Source organism: Lontra canadensis, unplaced genomic scaffold (assembly GCF_010015895.1).
Source record: "Lontra canadensis isolate GAN:19392208 unplaced genomic scaffold, GSC_riverotter_1.0 scaffold85, whole genome shotgun sequence".
In the NCBI taxonomy this organism is placed as follows: domain Eukaryota; kingdom Metazoa; phylum Chordata; class Mammalia; order Carnivora; family Mustelidae; genus Lontra; species Lontra canadensis.
The window spans coordinates 6,694,217-6,714,823 of NW_022631079.1; the positions used below are offsets into that span (position 1 = coordinate 6,694,217).

A 20,607-nucleotide genomic window follows, 5' to 3' on the forward strand; every position below is an offset into this window, starting at 1 on the left:
GAATGTCATATTTGAGAAAGACATGCATAGACTCAGATATGACCCAACAGCTTTAAGGAATTGAGGTTGGCTTTATGAAACCTGGAGCCACAAAGCCCCTAGGAACTGTTGGCCTGATACCTTGCTTACACGTTCCCAGCAGCCTCACCAAGTGGGTAATGAATGTCACTTCCTCGCAGGTGCAGGAACCTCAGGATACTCTGGAGACCTCAGGAAGAGGAATTCCACCCAAATCCACAGTTACTGCAGGCATGTCTGATGGCAAATATTTGACTTGGTTTCTGGCCTAGAGCTACTAAAAGTTCAACCTAGAGATTCCTTATAAAGTTCTAGCAAAGCAGATTCTAAAAGATCTGTATGATCACTCACTGTTCTTGCTGAATTTATGTAAATAATTAGGCCAAGGTTGTTAAAACTGGACTTGTTTTTTCAAATAAACTAGTCCTGGTTTGGCTATCTTTGAAAATGAGGGCTATTTAAGAGAAAAAAATTATTTAAAAAACACCCACCTTCATGATGTTAAATTCTAGATTTGATTGTCTTTAAATTTTGTAGTTTACCTAAGCTAGACAACTGGATGTAAGCTTCACAGAAATTACCACAGTAACTCCTGTATAGATGATCTTTTACTTATTATTCTGTGGGGATAATAACAGAACCCCACGGACACATAATTATTTAAACAGCTGGAAAATGGGATTAATTCCCCAACAATTGTGTAACTCAACTAGCACCCTGACCAATTCTGTGTGGTGTGGATAATGAAATTATTCCCTAAAAGCCAGAGCATATCCCACTCCACAGGATTAACTATGGACTTGTGGAGATAATGGATGGCCCCGCTTCCTTTATGATTGGATTGGATTATGCACTTGGGGATAGCCTTATCTCCTGAGACAAACTTTCTCCCACTTGCCACTGATCCTTTGTAATTAGAATATTAACGTTTTACCTCAAACAAAGAGGTCTCGATGGTATTATTCCTTAGTCACATTTATCCTAGAAGCCACCTCTTTTGAGGTACAGTTGCAAACAAAGGCTTTAGCTAAGCATAAAACAGCCCTCCTGGTAAAAGGAGCCTCAAAGCTCACTATGGGACAGTCCCTGACTATAATGACTTCACGTGGGCAGATGATCCTGACCACACACAGAGACACTTTTTTTTTTCTCCACAGAGACACTTCTTTACTCTCGGTGTTGGATTCATATGCCTCCATCTTTTGTAACTCCCCTATACACTCCCCAGCTGACCAATGTTGACCCGAGTAGGTAGGGACAAATCTATGCCCTATTCAGCAGGAAGAAGTTACAGAAGATGAGACCTTCCGCCTTCAGGAACCTTAAAGATTTAAGGTAAAAAAAATTGTTCAGGGGGAACAAAAGGCAAGAGTCTGTTATTATGGTTCTACGTCAAAAATCATCTATTACCAGTCTCTCAGCACAGAAATCAGAACTAAGGACAATGATTACACCTTAATAAATAAATAAGTAGAGAAGGAAAAAAAGAGAAAGGAAAGGAGGGAGGAAGGAAGGGGGGGAGCCAGCCAAATCTGAAGCATCACCTAGTCTGAAAAACTGCAGCTATAGCGCCACCTGCTGTTAAGTTTGAAACACTGGCAGGTGATCAAGGACCCTGAGAAAACCTAAAATGTTCCTACAATATCCTACGAAACAACCAGAAATAACAAAGGCAGTGGAAGCTTAGCATGATGCCCAGAAAGTAGGGCATGAGTGAAGAAAACCTATCTCAAGCCAACAATACTAGTTCTCCCCTGTGAAGACTAAATGCTAGAGGTGGATGTAAAGGAAGGATTCTCCTTTGAGAAGCACATGAAAGAAATCAAACCTGACCACCTCCTACTCCATCCTTCAGCCTTGCTGCCTGCTTGGTTGTGCTAAGCCGTGACTTCTGATGAGCACTACCATCAGTGATCACTACCATCAGTGATCAGTTACATCTTACGTGTTGTTGGCTTGTTCACGCCTCGCAGCAGGAGTATCAGTAAGAGACAGATTAAAAGGCGTTTTGAGACCTAACACTACAAGAGAAATCTAGGTCACGTGGCCTCTGGTGCGACAGTTCTTAAACACCATCAGCTAGATGGGAGCATGTGCAAAGCTACACAGCCTCTTGTCTGGATGGTCCACTCAAAAGCCGCACATAGTTATGACTGAGCTGTTTGTATCATGGCATTGAGACGTCTTTTGCAAGAACAAACATCTAAGAGGTATCCTTGTGGTGCCCCCAACCTCACCCCAGCCAAAGGCAAGACAGAAAGCTTTAGAGATATAAACACGCACACACAGCTGGTCATAGGTAGTCTCACTTGTACGGGCAGAAACCCCTTCAACCGAGCAAAATCCAGGCTCAGTCTTGAGCCCATAGTTGAAAACATCAAGAAACCTTATTTCTCTACCTTCTCTATACTTACCCCCTGCAATTGGTAAAGGCAGTTAGTTGTCTTCCTAACCGACCTCTTGTTCAAAGCACGTCTGGATTCTTCTCATAATAAGTACATTGGCAAAATTCACAAAAGCAGTAGAAACACATACTGAGAGTGATATTCAAAATGTAGTCATCCAAGGATACCATTAGGATAACTGAACAGGTCAAATCTGACTCATGACATTAGAAGGAGAGACCAAGATATTGCAGGGGACCCATTGTGGTAGGAGGTAGGGGGATGAAGGCCACACTGTTTCTACTCCCTAAGACAGGTCACTCAATGCTACTCCCTAAAGTCATCCCGCCTTTCCAGCATTCTTCAGCAAAGCATAAGGACCATCCCCTCTGAGAATGAATGATCTTAGTAAACCTTCTGACCTACGGAGCATGGACTTTGAGATTTAACCACGGGGGACAGGGTGGGAGAGGGTTCTCCTGGCAGAGAAATGAATCTCCCTGGAGTCCATGGAGACACAGTGGCCTGCTGTTAGTACTTACTCAGTTTCTCCTGTGCCTTGTCGCCTCCTCCAGCCTTCAGGTCCCCTCCCTGCCTCTAGCCAGCTTCTATCCCTAGTCTTCAGGGTCATCAGGTAGAGAAGCAAAGTGGATATTAAAAGCAGCTCCCAGAAGAGGAGGTAAAGGATCTCTAAAGTACTTCCTTACTGATTGTAAAGTGTTGCACGTTAGTGACTCTGGTGGGTGTTATGCTACCAGTGACCAGTCTCTTACTATATAAGTTTATTTGCTCCCTAATCTAGTCCTGCTCCCTGTAGGAACCCTTGTTAACAGTTTCCTATGTATCCTTCCTGTGTCCATATTGTAGCATATCTAATATGTACATTCTAGTGTGTGTGTGTGTGTGTGTAGGGTGTACACACAATTAGGATTTTATGATACTACTGAAGATCTGCTTCCCCTCCACTTAAAAGCAATTTGTATGCCTTTGTATATCAACATGTAGAGATCTATCTTTTATTTTTTATTTTTTTCCCATCTTATTTTTAAATAGCTACCTACTTTCCTGTTGTATGGATTTGCCATAAATGACTTAATCAGGACTCTATTGATAATTGTGGTAGCAGCAAGTATCCTTGGACATACAGGAGCATATTTGTAAATAAACATTTACATCAATACTAGTAGTGGAACTGACAAGGAAAAGGGTAAGTACAATTAAAAATGTGAGAATGACATTGCAAAATTTCTCTAAAATCATTGTGTTGATTTAAATTCCCAACAAGTGTTTATGAAAGTGCCAGTTTTCCCATCAGTATCACAACTGTGGGTATTAACAGACTTTAATATTTTGCAAACCTGAAAGGTAAAAAGGGGCGGCCAGTTGTTCTGATTCACATTTCTTTAATTACAATAGAGGGTAAGCATTTTCCCAATTTATAAGCTGATTGAATTTTACCATGAGTTGTCTAGACATAGTCTGTTCATTTTTCTATTGGCTTATTTCCTAGTGATGTAATAAGGACTCAGTAAATTAAGGGCACTGGCCCTTTGTTATAGTGTTGAGTTTATTTTTCTCAGTTTCTCACTTGTCTTTAATATTTTGCTTATAGTTGATCCTTTTTAAAGTAAGTTTTTAGGCTTCCATGCATCTCAGGTTTTATGTCATACTCAGAAATACCATTTCCCACTTAAAAATTGTTGTTATTATTTCAAAAGTCAAATTCTAACTTTCTTTGCATTAAAATATTTGTTCCGTTCAGAATTTTTTTTATTTAAAGAGCTAGGCTGATACCAATTTTTATCAAAATTTCCTCAAAAGCACATCCATAGTACCAACACCATTTATTGAATTCTTCAGTCATGATTTCAAAAGCCACTTTTATCATATTTTTAATTTCCCAAGTGTATCTGAATGTATTTCTGACTCTATCCTGCCCCATAGATTTATCATAGTTTTTGTAATATTAGTTCTCTCTCACTATTCTTTTGGGATGTTTATTTTTTCTAGACTAATTTTACCATCAGTTTGTTAGTCTCTTACCCCACTAACCCCATTTATGTAGCTAATTTGATTTGATGTCATTGAAGAATTCGCCTCCTTTCAGCTAGAGGTACATATTTCCAATCTAAGATCTCATGTTGGATAGCTTCTGATTTGCCATTTTCAGAGCGGTGGGTTACGGAACAGTGATATAGACCAATATGAAAACTTTCACATCCACTGATTTTAAAATCAAGACTAAAAAGATAATTTAAGCCAGGATACTGAATATAAAAGCAAAAACCAACAGTTCTTTTAAGAGATGTATATTTGACTTCAGTGATGTCAGTTAATACCATTAAAGTGAACAAGTCACTAAGGCTTCAAAATAGTCTCCAAGGAAATAATATTACTTGCTGTCCTGGACTCTCTGAACCAGTAAGCTAAAGTGCTGATAGTGAGCCTCCCAGTTCTAAGTTCTTTATGCAGGAAATCTCCTCATTATCAGGTTGCTGCAGCTGATGTGCAAAAATGGTAGAAATGGTCCTTGATGTTCCATAAAAAATTGAAAACGTTTGTTTGTTTGCCACACAACTTTTTACTGTGCATGCTGTTTTCTCTTCCACATGGCTGAAGAATAACTACACTGACCACTCAGACTGAAGAAGGAGGAGAATTTTTTCATTCATATGAGATCAAGTGTATGAACTTACCGTTAGCATATCATCACATTTCATATCTGGAGTATCACCGTCTTCACTTTTATTGTAGAATTTCCGGAAAAAATTGAATGCCACAACAGTATATAGGTATACAACAACAGCTAATAAGCCAACAGTTAATACAAGCTGGAAAGCAAGGTGACAGTGAACATGCATTAGAAAATAAGACATATATGCCTGGCATATTTGACATCAGTGTGGGAGGAAAGCATTCTATGAGCACATAGTTGGATCTATGGACTGGAAAGTAATGGCATCCATACCTTACTCCATACCTTTCTTACCCCCCCCCCCCGGGGAGGATTTATTTTCATATTCTCTTTATTTTATCAAGTTTTCAGACTATTTCATGCAAAAATTGCCTACTTAATTGGCTAGTAAATGCATACTACAGCTGGAATAGGAATAAACTCTGATTTATTTTCATGTCCAAGTTGATCAGAGCATATAAATGTTGAAAACATAACTTTCACCAGGTTGGTGAAATTATGTTTCTGGTTTTATCACAGAAATTCTAAACACACCAAAATGAATTCTTTTTCTTTCTACTTCCTCTGACTACAGTGAATGCCTATGTTGTGCCCTGTGGCAGCACATCTTAAGTCGTTCAAAAATCACCTTAAAATTATCTGGAGAAAACATGTTATCTGAATAGAGGGCTTAATTCACTTCTACAAATTAAGTACAATGCCACTGTAAATTTCTGCATGTTTTACCTGTAAGTCTATGAAGCTTTCTAGATTGCTGCAAATGAAAAACTGATAGCTCAAAAAAAAAAAAAAATAAAAAGGAATAATCACAGCAGAATTTTAGAAGTTAATTGAAACTAGTGCCAGAACTTTTGTGTGAAAATATACGATAGATTCAGCATCTTCAGTTTTTTAAGTATTTGAGGAACTCAATACTCTAAGTGAATAAACATAATATACTTTTTTGCTAAAGTCATACATTCAGAAACTAAAGTGACATGTAAGAACAATGTGTTGAAATTTGGGAAACTAAAGATCATGAAAATTTAACTGTGAATCATGTGAAATTAACAGTGGACATGGTTCAAGTTTTTTGCAGGGGCATGGATTTAAAAATATGCTGGATTATAAAATTCGGGGAGAGGACTCTGTTAAGTCAAATAACTGACATAGAATGTGTTACCTCCCAGTGGATACTGGATAGAGAATGAATCAATTAATACATGCTTCTACAGTAAAATGACATTACAGTTGGACTCCATTGAAACATAAATTGATTATTTGGAACTAAACCATTATAAGGTAAGTACTCTAGGTATGACCTGTCAAGTGTGAAACATTATTTTTTTCCACCCAATTTAAAAGTGGAGAAAAGAATACCTAGATACCCACTTTTGAAATAGTATGTTAAAATAAGAATGTGGCATGTCGTGTTTTATTACTGTTACAACTAGTGGCTCTGGATGCTATGACATATTTTGGTTCCCTCTGGTATCAAATGGAGTAAATATTGTATTGGGGAAAAATGAACTATTTCCTGGGGGTGTTTTGTATGTGTTGGGGCCTGTGCTAACACCCCATAATAACACTTTTATGTTTTTATTTAATTTTCCCCCAAACTCTAAAAGGCAGGTACTTTTATTGTATTCATTTTACAAAATGAGTAGTTTTAAAAATGTTAAGTAAGTTAGTTATCCAAGGTTACTCAGTGACTCAGTCAAGCCCAGACTCGAATGTGGGTTTAGGGGGACTCTTAATAACTTTCATGGTTTATAAAAGAAAAGTACAGATCCTCCATTCACAAAAATCTGTACGTTGCCATTGGAGGTTGGGTTTCTTTAGGTTAGTATATTTGTTGGGTTTTTTTGGTTTTTGCAGGAGGGAAAAAAAGATCAACTTTTACCTGCTTGCCATTGTGAGTTACCGATGACAAGATGGTTCTTAGCGTCTTAAATCCCATAGCAATGTCAAGAAGATGAGCAGCAAAAAAGAAGTTATTATAGTGTCCAAGAACGGACATAGTCATATACCAGGCCAGGTAGAGGAAGGACTGAGAAGACAAAACAGGAGGGAAGCATATTAGAAGATAGAATGAGTGACTATTATCAAAAGCTACTCTGATTTCATTCTACTATAATCACTTCATTTGCCCGGCTAGCTCAGTCGGTAGAGCATGAGACTCTTATAATCACTTCATTTACTCCCTTCTTAGTCTATACATTTATATCATTCTAATTAGTTATATCAGTTTGTGTATTTTATTATCCTTTAGTTTGTTCTGAGAGATTCAATGTCCCTTCTCTCCTTTATAACAGAGATAATGTTCTTGAGAATTTTCCCCACAAAGTTTTATTGACAATATTTGATAATAAGGGATCTCCACCTATGCACTACTGACAAGTTTACACTGGGTAATTCTTTGTTGTGGGGACTGTCCAGGGCATTGTAGGATGGTTAGTAATAACCCTGGTCTCTACCCATCAGATGCCAGTAGCAGCTCCTCCATAGCTATGGCCACTAAAGATGTCCCCAGACATTGCCAAATGTCACTTTGGGGGACAAAACTGCCCCTGCTGGGACCCCCTGCTCTAAAGTCAACCAAAGAACCAACCAGCTTACCTTCCCTATTTTTCATTTACTTAACTAAATCAGTGTTTGTTGAGACCTACTAGTTAGATTATATGTGATGTCTTTTTTTAATTAACATATAATGTTATTTGTCCCAGGGGTACAAGTCTGTGTATTATCAGGCTTACACACTTCACAGCACCCATCATATCACATACTCTCCCCAGTGTCCATCACTAAGCCACCCTATCCCTACCCCCTCACCTACCCAGCAACCCTCAATTTGTTTTGTGAGCTTAAGAGTCTCTTAGGGGTTTGTCTCCCTCCTGATCCCATCTTGTTTCATTTTTTCCCTCCCTACCCCCCAGGATACACCACACTCTCTCAAATTCCTCAGAGAGATCATATGATAATTGTCTTTCTCTGATTGACTTATTTCCACTTAGCATAATATCCTCTAGTTTCATCCACATCATTGCGAATGGCAAGATTTCGTTTCTTTTGATGGCTGCATAGTATTCCATTGTATATATATACCACATCCTCTTTATCCATTCATCCGTTGATGGACATCTAGGTTCTTCCCATAGTTTGGCTATTGTGGACAGTCCTGCTGTAAACACTTAGGTGCACGTGCCCCTTCAAATCACTAAATTTGTATCTTTAGGGTAAATACCCAGTAGAGCGATTGCTGGGTCATAGAATAGCTCTATTTTCAACTTTTTGAGGAACCTCCATACTGTTTTCCAGAGTGACTGCACCAGCTTACATTCCCACCAACAGTGTAGGAGGTTCCCCCCCCTTTTTTTTTAAGATTTTATTTATTTATTTGCCAGAGAGAGAGCACAGAGGAAATGACAGGCAGATGGAGAGAAAGAAGCAGGCTCCCGTTGAGCAGAGAGCCCGATGTGGGACTCGATCCCAGGACCCTGGGATCATGACCTGAGCTGAAGGCAGAGGCTTAACCCTCTCAGCCACCCAGGCGCCCAGAGGTTCCCCTTTCTTGGCAGCCTCACCAACATCTGTCATTTCTTGACTTGTTAATTTTAGCCATTCTGACTGTTGTGAGGTGGCATCTCACTGTGGTTTTGATTTGTATTTCCCTGATGCCAAGTGATGTTGAACACTTTTTCATGTGTCTGTTGACAATTTGGATGTTGTCTTTGGAGAAATGTCTGTTCATGTATTCTGCCCTTTTCTTGGTTGGATGATTTGTTCTTTGGGTGTTGAGTTTGATAAGTTCTTTATTGATTTAGGATACTAGCCCTTTATCTGATAGGTCATTAGCAAACATCTTCTCCCATTCTGTCAGTTGTCTTTTGATTTTGTTGACTGTTTCCTTTGCTGTGTAAAAGCTTTTCCATTTTTGCCCTCGCTTTCCTTGCCTTTGGCTGTGTTTCTAGGAAGAAGTGCTGCAGCTGAGGTTGAAGAGGTTGCTGCCTATGTTCTCAAGGATTTTGATGGACTCCTGCCTCACACTGAGGTCTTTCAACCATTTTGAGTCTGTTTTCGTGTGTGCTGTAAGGAAATGGTCCATTCATTCTTCTGCATGTGGCTGTCCAATTTTCCCAACACCATTTGTCAAAGAGACTGTGTTTTTTCCGTTGGACATTCATGCCTGCTTTGTCAAAGATTAGTTGACCATAGAGCTGAGGGTCCATTTCTGGGTTCTCTATTATGTTCCAGTGATCTATGTGTCTGTTTTTGTGCTAGTACCATACTTTTGTGGTGATGACAGCTTTGTAATAGAGCTTGAAGTCTGGAATTGCAATGCCACCAACTTTGGCTTTTTCAACATTCCTCTGGCTATTCAGGGTCTTTTCTGGTTCCATATAAATTTTAAATTATTTGTTCCATTTCTTTGGAAAAAATTGATGGTATTTTGATAGAGATTGTGTTAAATGTATAGATTGCTGTAGGTAGCATAGACATTTTCACAATATTTGTTCTTCTAGTCCATGGAACATTTTTCCATTTCTTTGTGTTTTCCTTAATTTCTTTCATGAATACTTTATAGTTTTCTGAGTACAGAGTCTTTGCCTCTTTGGTTAGATTTATTTCTAGGTACCCTATGGTTTTGGGTGCATTGTAAATGGGATTGACTCCTTAATTTCTCTTTCTTCTGTTTTGCTATTGGGTATAGAAATGCACCTGATTTCTGTGCATTGATTTTATATCCTAACACTTTACTGAATTCCTGTATGAAGTCTAGCGGTTTTGGAGTGGAGTCTTGGGTTTTCCACATAAAGTATCATAACATCTGCAAAGAGTGAGAGTTTGACTTCCTCTTTGCTGACTTGGTTGCCTTTTATTTTTGTTGTCTGATTACCAAGGCTAGGATTTCTAGTACTATGATGAATAGCAGTGGTGATAGTGGACATCCTTGCTGTGTTCCTGACCTTACGGGAAAAGCTCTCAGTTATTCCCCTTGAGAATGATATTCACTGTAGGTTTTTCATAGAAGGCTTTGATGATATTGAGGTATATACCCTCTGTCCCTATACTGTGAAGAGTTTTGATCAAGAAAGGATGCTGTACTTTGTCAAATGCTTTCTCATCATCTACTGAGAATATCATATCATGGCATATTCTTAATCAAGCATCTCACTTTATGTGAGCCAAAACATGTCGAGCAGAAAACACAGATCTCATGATACAATTGGTACTCTCTGTAGAAATTCTGATTACAATCAATGTAAGGGATTAACTTTTCAGAGGCTAGAAAATGTATATGCTTTTTGAGGGGAGGGGAATGAATAAAGTAGAGGAAAAGATACTGTGATCATGCTTACTTTTTGGATTAGAGTCTCTTGGGCAAAAGTTATCTTTTTGCCAGTAGGGTTGGGAGCTACCTATTTTGGGAAGGGGTGGAAACCTCCATTTTGACCAGAGTGTATCTTAAGCCTTAGAACAAAAACAAACAGGGGGCTGAGATGGTACAGAGTTTTTATGGGCAGCTTGGGGCTTACGTTAGAAATCAGGCTGAAAAAAAAAAAAAGTATTTGAAAACAGACGCTGAGATAAGACTATGCAGAATGTGCTCCGTTTGGTTTGGCAGCGTTTCAGAAGATGAGTCGAAATGTACCCCAGGGTTGGAAGGCCTTAAGCCCATGTGAGGGGTGCGGGCACATCTTTTGGCCTATGGGAGCCCCTGGAGCATTGTACAGAATAATGGTGTATGAAAAGCAGCATCTTATGAAGAACATGTCTTGAGCACCTACCAAGTGCTGGTCACTGCCCCATATATTTGCACATACAGTCTCTCATTTTATTCTAGCAAGATCCCTGGTAAGGAGGCAGTTTTAGCTCCAAATTTACAAATGAGGAAAAGTGAGCTCACTCAGGTCAAGCAACCTCCTAAAAGAAGGTCTAAGTGGCAAAGCCATCATGTTGGGATACCACTGGCTGACCCCACGGGTGGGTGAGGTTTTGAGAGCCATGACTAGCAGCGGAACTGGCCAGGGCAAAAGGGAGAATCACTGAGGACAGAAAAACAATACGATTATTAAAATAATTAAATGTATATGTTGGAAGGAAAAAGAGGAGCCCAAGCTGGTCATTTGAGTGTAGAAGAATAAGACACTGAGAGAAAGAGGAAATGGCAGATAGGGCACTGCATTTAGTGGAAAGGGAGAGGGGAGATACATTTTTCATGGGACATCTGGATGGACACATCTAGCAGGCTATTAAGAAATGCAAAGAGTGAGGAGCAAGGACAAATTTGTGTGCATAAGATGAGTGAGGTGCCTAATGCAGGTGATAAACTGAGCCAAGGATACATGTGTAGACTCCACTTGGGCTCTGCTTAGACGGCCAGAGTTAGCAAATAAAAACACAGGCTTCCAAGGTACAGCAGAACGTCAGGTAAAGAAGAACTAACTTTTATTATTAATGTTCTTTAAGATTTTAGTCACTTATTTAAGAGAGAATATTTTATTTTTAAGTACTCTCCACACCCTAGTGTGGGTCTCAAACAACCCCAAGATCAGGAGTCATGTGTTCCACTGACTGGGCCAGCCAGATGCCCCAAGAATAAATAATTTTTAGTTTAAGTATGTCCCATGCAGTATTTGGGATGTCTACATTTAGTTATCTGAAATTTAAATTTAACTAGGAATCTTGTACTGCATCCAGTAACCTCAGCTGTGTTTCAGACAGATACTGCACTGTGAAGAATAAAGACATGTTGAAAGGTGACTGGCCAAAGAGAAGCCATGAATCTGCAGGAAGATGAATGATGTATCATAGTAATATATCGGGAAGAAATCTGTTCATGCCCCGATTCTCTGGACGAGAACTGCATGGCAAGAGGAGTATTACACACGATGCAAGTACTGTGGCATATGAGGGGGTGAAGGAGGACAGACCTCCAGAGGCCAAGATGGCACGGCTACTTGAATGGAAAACACCAGTGCTGGAGGTGAGTTGGTCTTTATACTCACAGGAGATGCTTCCATACTTACAAGACTTGTTTTGGGGCTCTTTGGAGAGTTCTCCAAGAGACCCAGAGTTCTAGGCCCATGGCTAGGTGGTGATAGAGGCAGGAGAATTTGGAGGGTGTCATGGGCCTTCAGGAGAATAGAACTAATGTTCACTGTAAAAGTCAATGCCAATTAGAGTGACATTTTGAGACTAAATGAGATGTCCAAGGGAGAAAGCACAGAAGCAAAAACAGTGGAAGGTCTAGGACTAAGCCTTTGGATATGTTCGTACGTTCCCCTTCATAGGTGTGTGAGGATGGTAAGAGGATTATGAGCCAGCAGGAGGAGATGAGCTGAGACCCCATGGCAAAAGTGTAGTTGATCCATCCAGCGGAGTTTTGGGACCATCTCCAGCAACTTCCCATAGAAAGCAAATGGAAGCATAAAAATAGGTGATGGTAACAATTTTTAAACTGAAAATTCTAGGGGCGCCTGGGTGGCTCAGTGAGTTGAGTGGCTGCCTTCAGGTCAGGTCATGATCCCAGGGTCCTGGGATAGAGCCCCGCATCAGGCTCTCTGCTCGGTGGGGAGCCTGCTTCTCCCTCTCCTTCTGTCTGCCACTTTGTCTACTTGTGCTCTCTATCTCTCTGTTAAATAAATAAATAAAATCTTAAACTGAAAATTCTAAAAGTCAAAAATGTTAGGCTGTGGAGCAAGCCATGGTAATAAAATGTGACTGAGCTGACAGCTAGTGGCTCTTAGTACTAGGGGATTTTTGTTCCTTATATTTGGACATACACTTGGGCCCTATGTTTTAGTTCATAGGCTCCTAGGCTCTTTGAGAAAAGGACTGATCAAGAATAAAAAATATAATAATTTAACATACTTAATTGGAGAAAAAAATTTATCAGTGTTTTTAAATTTTATTAACTTAGAACTTTCATTTTAACATCTAGAAAACTTTGAAGTATGCCATTGTCCAACTAAAACCTAAATGAAAATACACATGAATTTGCCATCTCAGTTTCTTTTTCTTATGTAAATATATTTTCATGTTAATCTTTTGGCTATTGAAAGAAATTGGATGAGAGATCAGCTAATTAACCATGTATTTCCCTGGGTCATTGTCAAGTAATGATCTGTATTAAATGAATTGATACTTGATTAACTTTCTTAAGTAACTGTTGATCCCTCTGCAGAAGCCCAGCAGACTCCTCTAATGTGAGTGTGGTGTACTTTATGGAAATGAAGGAGGGCTTACGTTGTCAGTGAAGACGACTCCGAGTTTCCACATCTGATACTTCACGTCGATAGAGTTCAATCTGGAAAGACAAAAAAGAAGAATTTGTAGGTATGTACATGAAGTGCTTTCTTGTCCTACATTAAATATAAGGTAAACTCATTTATGTGAGAATGATCTCTGGAAACTGCTAAATTAACCAATGTGTACATCAAGTATCCTCACTAGCTTTCATTATACATTGGTACATACATTCCAACAAAATAATTTTTACTTACACTGATAAACACTTGCATAAAGAGGCATATTCATTTTACAACTATTCTTAGTTTAGCAATGAAAGGGCTTTTTCATCTTGTTTGTGTTTCCTTTTGTTTTCAAAAGCCTCTCTACCCAAGAAGGGATTCACCCCCTTGGTTCCCAAAGCACCTTGTAGGCTTGGACTTACTATGATTTCCCACATTGTTTTGTGATTGTGGGTACATAGGTATCTATGTATGTACATTTATGCCTCTCTCCCTAGTCTGTGAGCTCCCTAGCCAACCAAGCACATTTATATCATACATGGAATATGTCTCAGTAAATACATGTTGAGAGAATAAATCTTAGCATAAGTATTTATGGTCTTTGCAGATTAAATACACACGTATTAAAACACACTTTCTATTTTCATTTTTTTCAGAACTTGCCACTGATTTACGGGTTAAAAAGTCTAACTTTGTTCGCCTTTCCAATATGCCAGGTATTTGATATAATGCAATATAATATTAGCATTATTTTCATAAAGGCTTCTCTAGACTTATTGTCTTAATCTTTGATTACTTCTTTACTCATTGAAAAATGCCGATCTTTTATTACAAGTGGTAGGATCGATCATGGCTAATCAAAGCTGACTTCTTAGGAGACTTCACACTCAAAAATTAAGGAATCAATTTTATTACTAAATAACATTTTTTAATAAAGATTTTTATAATGTATTTTAGAGAGAGACAGAGTGGAGGGAGGGGCAGAGGGAGACAGAATTTCCAGCAGACTCCCTGCTGTGCGTGGAGCCCTACAACGTGCTCCATCCCACAACCCTGAGATCAGGACCTGAGCCAAAACCAAGAGTCTGATGCTCAACTGACTGAGCCACCCAGGTGTCCCTGCGAAAGAATATTTTTAAGAGTTCTGTGAATATTTACAATGGGTTTCAATATAAGACTATATTTTCTTAATGCGGTAAAATGCTCAATGGCATGATTATTTCCCATGAAAGCAACCTAAAAAAAAAAAAAAATAGTAAGTATTTCTATCAGGATGCCTGAATGTCCTATATCAGTTTCTTACTTATTTAAAACACCATTCTCATTTTTCATCCCTATCAAACATTAGGATGACAAGATTGCTATCAATATCATGAAGCAGCATATCCTTTTCGTAGTGTGGGACACTCTTTTCTAACCAATCGGGGGCAGTCCTACTGTTTGGGTGGGCTGACCCACCCCCAGGGATGGGCCATACCTGATCTAGGCCAGCCAGGACATGTATTCACCTCACCACAGCACGTGGTTCAGGGGAAACTTTCAGCCAGAAGCTGAGGAATTTTGCTAGAGAATTTTGAGATACGGGTCCCCATAAAGACACAAATGAAAAAGATGCAGGCTGCTAGCTGTCATTCTGTCCCCAGGAGGTAATCTGGCCACTTATTTGATTGACAAGCCCTATATTTTTGATTGGCAGATAAATACATCACAAATAAATGAATCAATTTAAAAGTATTAATGCCTAAGGAAAAAAAAAACTAAGAAAAAAAATGTATTATGCCACATTAATTTCTTGGTCCTTTGCAAGGAGTCAAACTTGGAAACATTTCCTAGGTGAAACAATGGAAAATTCCCCTCATTTGAAACTATTTGTTCATAGTGGGAAAAAAACCCAACAATAAAAAAACCAGTCTGAACTTTACTTCCATTTTTTCAGACTTGTGTTCTAGGGTTATAAAGATGGCCAGGGAAAGTGTATAACACAGTGAAACTTGTTGATTCTACATTGTTTGTCAGAGATCTGAAAATACTAGTAGAAAGTCAGCACCACTCTGACCCTTGTTTTATCTGAAATTCTAGCATAAGGGTCTTAGTTCTAAGCAGCATCAGTGTGCTTCATTTTCTATACAGCGACACAGTCTTTAAGTCCCACATGTGTTTTTCTTAAAGCACCGAGGTGGTATTTTGGATCTAAATTTACAGTTTGTCATATGTTTGCTTGTCTGATTTTCAACTGAGTCCAAATTATTTTTAAAAACCACTAGCCCTGGGGCGCCTGGGTGGCTCAGTGGGTTAAGACTCTGCCTTCGGCTCGGGTCATGATTTCGGGGTTCTGGGATCGAGCCCCGCATCAGACTCTCTGTTCGGCGGGGAGCCTGCTTCCCCCACTCTCTCTCTGTCTGCCTCTCTGCTACTTGTGGTCTTTCTCTCTCTCTCTGTCAAATAAATAAAAAAAAATCTTTAAAAAAAAAAAAACAAAAAAACCCACTAGCCCTAACAACTTTTCAGATAGATAAAAAATATATGGCTGATAAGATAGGTCAGCCAAAGTGGTTTTCTTTTTTTAAATGTTAGCTAAAATATTTATCTGAGACAAAGTAATACTTCCCTACAGAGCCTCACATATCTACAGTTTCAAAGTCATCATCACATCCCTAGTTGGCTGAGACCATAAGTATATAAATGGGAAAGGCTGACTTATATTAAAGGAAAGGTAACTGTTACATTTCTTCTAAAATCATTTAAGTGGCTACAATAAGAAATTACATTTTTGTATGCATGTATGCTTAACATTTATTCCAGAATTACAGGTGATCTAATTTGCAAAATATATTTATATGTACACTCACACTATGTGTGTGTGTGTGTGTGTGTGTGTGTGTGTGTGTGAAATTTAGTCTCAGGCAAATTCAACTCAACTGGTTCACATCCTTCTAGTTATATAATAAATTAGTCCATTAAAAGCATGGTATTAGGAGCATCTCATTTTAAAATTAAATTTCCAAGTAACAGCATGACAGCATAGTATTTCTAGCATAGGAGTCTTTGCTATTTAAATGAAACACATTATAATAAAAGAATGTGAACTTTGAACATTTCTAATGAAAGGGCTACACAGATCCCTTTTCCAGAACAGAAGAAGGATTAACCTCTTTTCAGGCAGTAAGCATCAGAAAAGAAAGTCAAATATCATGCTTTTGCACATGTTTGACTTTGACTTAAGTGGCATTTAGGGATTAGAAAAAAATTAAAAACACAAATATTTATTTTTGCTTTATGTAAATAACAAAAAGTCACCTTCCAAAATTAGTAGGAAAAAAATCCAATCATTCCATAACTGAAAACACCTGCAAGTTTAAAGCAGACCTTAGGTATATCTTCTGTTTCCCTCCTCTCTATGCCTCAGACATTGAGGGAAAGGAAATCAGTGCACTAGCAATTTCAGAAATGTCTGAATTTCTTCTCCTTTCAGTCTATAGCTATAGGAAAGGGCATAAGCCGTACTCACACGGCCGACAGGGAGCTGTCTTTCTTGGGCTTCTTCTTCTCCCGGGCGTCGCTGAAGTCCAGAGCGGCTTTGTCCATGCCGAGGAGCTCGCTGATTCTGTCCCGGCCGTAGAACTCTCCGTACTTATCCATAACCTGGGGGACAGGAATAAAAGCACTTGACCCGCCTCATGCGTTAACTAACCCCTTGTATGCCTGTGTACACAAATATCTAATTATTTTTACACTTATTATATTTTTGCTTTTGTTCAAGTTCACTTGAAATTCTTGTTTATGGCTCCTTGTCTGTGATCACACTGCTTAAGGTCACAGCAAGCTTACAGAGTTTCAGATAATACCCCTCAGCGGAACAAGATTTCTTACTCAAGAGGAAGGCATTCGAAAGGAAGAGAGTAGGCCAAATATGTAAGAGAAGTAGAAGAAGATGGAATGAAAGGAACTTCAACCAAATTCCTACTTTGTGCCAGGAATCACGGTAAGAACTTTGACTTGCTCTCCCTCATAGGATTGTCACAGTATATAACTTTCCTGTTATTAGGATCCTACTCTGCAGATAAAGAAGTTGTGTCTTAGAAAACAGAACATGCTCAAGGTTGCTAAGCTTGGCAAGAGATGGAGTGAGAAAGCTATCAGGCAGGAGCTGACTCGCGGCCAAGGTCTGTGTAGACCACTGCTGACCAAGGGCAGGCCACTAGTGATGGCATCAGGATGCCATCATCCCCACCATTCAACACTCCCATCATTTCCTGACTGGAGCAGCCCTTCAGCAATCCCCAGAGCCTTGTCTCTCCCGCCCTTCTGTCTTCAGTGCAGTCCTAGCATAGGTTCCGGGGCACTGTTTGAATCCCTTCTGAGCAACCCCTGTCATCGCTCTGGCCCCTCTGTCCCTTGGCCACATGCACCTGGCCTGTTTTCAGACCAGTGCATAGACACGGGCCCACAGCTCACCCCTGAGCCCAGGGGGTGCCACTCCGCGACACAGCCAGTCTTGGCCCAATGCTAACGGACCACTAGAGTCCCCCACACAGTGGAAGTGGGGGCAACAAAAACAGTAAGGAGAGAAAAGCAGGAGAGACAACCGGCTCTGAGGGGTAAAGGGGGTAGGAAAGGAGGGCAGAAGGAGAGGAAGAAATAACATGGGGAAAGGAGGCAAGGAATGCCAGAGTGGGTGAAGCAGCACACTAATGGGAAGGAAGAAGGGAGTAGCAGAAATAAAATTCAGGGGCGCCTGGGTGGCTCAGTCAGTTAAGGGTCTGTCTTGATTTCGGCTCAGGTTGTGGTCTCAGGGTGGTGGGATCAAGCCCCGGATCCAGCTCTGCCCTCATCGGGGAGTCTGCTTGAGATGCTTTCTCTCCCTCTGCCCCTCCTCCACCTCGTTCTCTCACTCTCTAAAATAAATAATTCTTTTAAAAAATCAGTTTTCTCTAAAGGTGTATAATGAAAGTAAATGGAAACATGAAAGAGTAAAGAGTCTGTGAACACTGATTACAAAGGTTCGTGAAAACACTCATTCTGTGTCATTCTCCTGGCACTACAGATGGGCTGGGGTAAGCTGAGTGGGGGTTCCCTCTGGACCGTGTTCTCACCTCGTTCCCCGGAGAACAAACTGGGCAGCGCGCGCGCGCGCGCGCATACACACACACACACACACACACACACACACACACACACAGGAGTGCCACGAATAGTCCTGCTGCAATTACTGCTCATCTGATCCTGAATATGCAGTTTCTTTCTGAGAAACTTGTGCTTTAACAATTTAAAGCTGCTTCTTCATTAAATAATTAAGGAGACTAAAATGATCAAATTATCTATTTAAAATTATTTAAAAATAAGTCTTTCAATGTTTGGCCTAGTTTGGATGTGCTCCTAGGCAGTAGCTCCGTGCTACTCACAATGCCAGGTCACACAAAAAACTTGCACCAAAATAAAAAACACACTACTCTCAACTAGAAAGTCTTGCTATTAAGGGGGGGGGGGGGAAGGTCAATGGGTTTCATCATGTACCTGATTTAAACTTGTGGTGCAAGCCCTCCATCTGCCCTGAGACTGGTAATAGAGAATTTGCAGCTGCTCCTGGAGAACCATCCTGAGTAACACTGAATTGGTGAAATCAAAGGGGACAAGACCACTTCGTGCGGCCCCTACTTCTGCCTGTTCACTCCACAGAGCATCCCCTGGGGCTAGAACCCATTAAGGAGCAGAGGGTGAGCTGGGTCAGTTTGGCAATTAGAAAGGTTCAAAGAGTAAGTAGGAGCTAGAATGTAATCACTATAGTATTTTACGACATACAAGTAATGGTGCATATATTTCATTCAAAAATGTGATCTAACATTAAAATTCTGTGTGGGAAAAGCAGAGATGATCCTTGACTCAAAATCAGAGACTTAGCAGGTGCCACGGTGGACTACTGACTCTGTATCTGTGTTCTTTCCACTACACTCTGAGGCGGTGGGCATCAGAAGGATAAAACATGATGAAAATAAAAAGATCTTTGAAGTTTATATAAAGTAAATAAAACTTGATCCTTTGTTGTCATGCAAGGACTTGACTTCTGTAAAGTAGGATTCCAGCCCTACTGATTTATAGCTGTCTTATCAGAAAATGGCCATCAGCTAATTTATGTTACCCAAACAATCTCAGAAAATTCTCACCAAGTCCTGATACGGTGCAGACCGAGCACTGTTTATTTGCGGGAGTCAGAGGACAGGCAGATAAAACAGTGCTTATTTATCTTATAGCTACAGCGCATGCGTATTTTTTACATGCAGTTTTTTGAAATTCATATTCAATTCCACTGCCGCTTTGAAATGACATTGACAGATAAAGCACACCTCAATATTTCATTCTACATATGAGCCGCATCAAATTCAAATCTGAAGTGTGCTCTAGGAAAGAAACAGAATGCATTCTTTTTAAGAAGAATTACCTTTCTTTTAACAAATTTGTCCCAGTAGTTGTTGGGAAATGACCTAAAAAATACAAAAGCATAAAAGTAAAATAATATCATTTGAGAAAACAAGCAACAGTATATTGTTTGGACTATACAACATACTTCAAATAATACGTAAGATCTTTCCATTCACAAAAATCATAATTTATGTCCCATCTTATCCCATAATTTTTCTATATTTTAGGTAGATCAAATATTATTTAAATGTTACTCTATCAGTATATACATGCAAAATCACAAAAAGACTATGGGCTGCTGTTTTAGTAGAGAAGAATATGAACGTATTTATTAATAAGCAGTCTTGTTATATTTATTTACATGTCAGTATATGTCATTTGTAATGTCAAATACAGTCTTTCGTCAATTGTGTTTAAAAATTAAAGTACCTAAAAGTCTGTCATTATTTTTCCCATGAAGTAAAAAACATCTAATTCCCCCTGGTTATCCTTAAGGAAACTAAGCAAGGTACCAAACACCATTCTGGCACCTTGACTAACACTGAGTTCACTTAAAGGGAAAGACTTATTTGACTTAGTATAAACAGCTAGAGTTGATAAATTAAACATTTATAATGCACAAAGAAACCATCCCTATTTGAGAACTTGGAGTTTATAGAAATGTTAACTTTTTAAGAATAAGCAAAACTGGTGAAAATAAAAAGTATTTCAGTCTTGAGTAGTACAAACTACTCAAAAAGTATTGCATCACTAATACTTTTAGTGTTGGACAATTACACTTTTGTGATGAATTCATACCTGGAACAGCAGCTAGTAGTTTGGGTCTTGAGCTCACAAGGCTAAATATTTAGTGTACAGA

General features: G+C 39.3%; 1 protein-coding gene and 1 long non-coding RNA gene across 10 annotated transcripts in view; one reads left to right on the forward strand and one right to left on the reverse strand.

The window, feature by feature from the left end:
* RYR2 (ryanodine receptor 2) overlaps positions 1-20,607 on the reverse strand; it is a 740,314-nt gene that overhangs the window by 12,487 nt on the left and 707,220 nt on the right. For all 9 annotated transcript variants that reach the window (XM_032883093.1, XM_032883091.1, XM_032883088.1 and 6 more), the window contains 5 exons: positions 19,768-19,810; positions 16,840-16,973; positions 13,327-13,387; positions 6,980-7,126; positions 5,099-5,233 (listed from right to left, as the gene is read on the reverse strand). In XM_032883093.1, coding sequence (XP_032738984.1) covers positions 5,099-5,233; positions 6,980-7,126; positions 13,327-13,387; positions 16,840-16,973; positions 19,768-19,810 — 520 coding nt within the window. The remainder of the gene's footprint in view (positions 1-5,098; positions 5,234-6,979; positions 7,127-13,326; positions 13,388-16,839; positions 16,974-19,767; positions 19,811-20,607) is intronic.
* Positions 1,315-17,646, forward strand: LOC116882583. Its single transcript, XR_004385666.1, has 5 exons — positions 1,315-1,353; positions 3,456-3,609; positions 11,803-12,064; positions 13,265-13,416; positions 17,377-17,646. It is a non-coding gene; the product is annotated as an uncharacterized LOC116882583 (long non-coding RNA).